Here is a 2,320-nt window from a genome sequence, read left to right on the forward strand (position 1 = left end):
GGACAGACGAACAGACATACGGGCGGACGGACGGACAGACGGACGGACGGACAGAAGGACGGACAAACAGATAGACAGACAGACAAAATAACAGTCGAAAGATGTAGGATCTTCCATCGGGTGAAATTGATCTGTTTAAGAAGCTGTTTAACTATTCATGAACAGAAGAAGCCTTTTGTAGGGGGTTAAACAATGTGAGAACGTTCATCTTGCTATGGTATCTCTTTAACCAGGAGGACATGAAAACCATTCGGTTCTGAATTACATTGGCCTTTTTGGAGTTGTTCGTACTGATAAATAAGGAAACCATCACTCGCAGCAGAGGTTTACTTGCTATAACGTATGCAGGGAAAGGGGGGGGGGGGTACGGGCAAGTAAATAACAATATAAAACATTGGAGCAGATGACTGGGGCACTAGCAAACTAACGGTGTCGTCATTTACACAAAACAGAAAAACCACCGTGCAGCAATGTTCAATCAAGGAGAAACTGTTCAAAAGTGAGTACTGTCGCTGTCTCTATGTCTTTTAAACATCAAGTGGTTATGTATTAAGTGTCTGTGCCACTTTTTAAAATGTGAGGTCATGCCAGATGTTTGTGTCTCTTTGGAACACTTGATGAAGTACCAAATTTAGCAATGTAGCTTTGGTGACCTGCGCAAAAAAGGGGTGTGTGGCTTAGGTTGACTTACCTTGCGGCAGATGACGAGGGGTCCTAGACTGGAGTAGCTGGAGATGCCAGTGGCAGGGTGGTGGAGCTGCTGCTGCTGCTGGTGATGCTGGGCGAGGCTAGCGACGACTTGCGAGCCGGTGACAGTTGGCACACCCGCGGCGGTGACTGAGACGAGTAAGTCTTGAGGAGCGAGGGAGGCCGGCAGGTGTGCTGGAGTGGGGATGAGAGTGGGCGGGGCTTGAGCTGGGGCTGGTGGAGCAGGGGCGGGAGGAGGTGGTTGATGAGAAAGAACTGCAGGTTGTCCGTAAGGATAGTAGCTCACATACATGCTGCGCGGGCTATGAGCACGGGGTAGGATCTGGGGCTCCACATAGGGTCAAATCGGTCGCTCGATTGGATGAAGACACTCAATGGTCTGTGTGCGAACACGACTTAAGATCTCACTGAAGGGAGAGAAATAAAAAATAACGACCACACGAAGATCGACGAAGAGGAATTCCCTTTCTGGGGGATGAAGAGGAAAATTACGTGGGAATTTTTTTCCCTGAACAAATTACACGACGAGAAGGAGACGTCGATTAGTTGACGATGTTCGGTTCCACGAGAGATTCGATGCGCTGATGGCCAGCTAGAAATCCGCTGACGCTCTGCTGATGATAAGGTAGCGTAGATATTATCTTAACAAGGCGGTGATTACGAATCGATTACAATCCTACTGACGAGCTGAAATTCGAGAAATATTTCTATCCTTGATGCTATGCGAATAATCAATTCTCAGCGTCCGAGCAAACCGTTAGAAAAGCGAAGGATATGACAGGAGTAACACACTCTGTAAGCAGAAATCACGAGACGAGAACACAGAAATATCCGAGAAGAACTCGTGAATCGGTGATGTAATCCACACACAGAGATTAGCTCAATCCGAGAGTCTCAATCGTGCGTAGACCAAGGACGTCACAGAATGACTATCTGAAATTTAAGAAAAAAAAAGATGAACAACACATTATTTCAATTGCGTTTGAAACAGATGTTAATAAGAAAGAATAACAAATAACAACAAAGATCATGCAATAGTTAAGGAACAGAAACTTGTCAAACAAGAACGATAGAAGTCAGCTGTTGGGTTTAACGGTCCTCCGACAGTTTTGTCATTTTTCTTTTTAATGGACATGTAACTGTTTTAGCTCCCTCAAGGACACAATAAGATCAAAGCAGAGTTACTCTCTGATCGAAGGTTGCAGGCTTCCATCCTGCCTCTCAGGGACAACTCGGGCTGAGAAGGATAAAATATCCTAAAAGAAGGACCGAGAACATAGGTCTTCTGCGTGCAACGGCAAACCATCTAACCGCTACACCACATACGACAGTTGTTAACTCCATCTCCGCTCTAAACAAGCAAAGTGGACTGAGGTCCTAGAAGACCCTCCAAACAACCAAAGGTCCACAATGCTTCACTCGTATTCGAACAACACACTCTTTCTATCTCTTTCACACACGCACACACACACACGTATACACACACGCTCACGCACACACACACACACACACACACACACACACACACACACACACACACACGTATACACACACGCTCACGCACGCATGCATGCACATACACACATACACACACACACACACACACATACAC

The 2,320-nt window shown here is 46.1% G+C and overlaps 1 protein-coding gene across 1 annotated transcript in view; it reads right to left on the reverse strand.

The window, feature by feature from the left end:
• Positions 1 to 691: 691 nt before the first annotated feature.
• Positions 692 to 2,320, reverse strand: part of LOC106013039 (polypyrimidine tract-binding protein 2-like) — a gene marked incomplete at its 3' end in the record, with an annotated part of 55,697 nt that continues 54,068 nt past the window's right edge. Inside the window, 1 exon segment of the mRNA XM_035972264.1 lies at positions 692 to 1,641. Within this exon segment, the coding sequence (XP_035828157.1) occupies positions 692 to 1,000 (309 nt within the window).

Source organism: Aplysia californica, unplaced genomic scaffold (assembly GCF_000002075.1).
Source record: "Aplysia californica isolate F4 #8 unplaced genomic scaffold, AplCal3.0 scaffold00630, whole genome shotgun sequence".
Lineage (NCBI taxonomy): Eukaryota > Metazoa > Mollusca > Gastropoda > Aplysiida > Aplysiidae > Aplysia > Aplysia californica.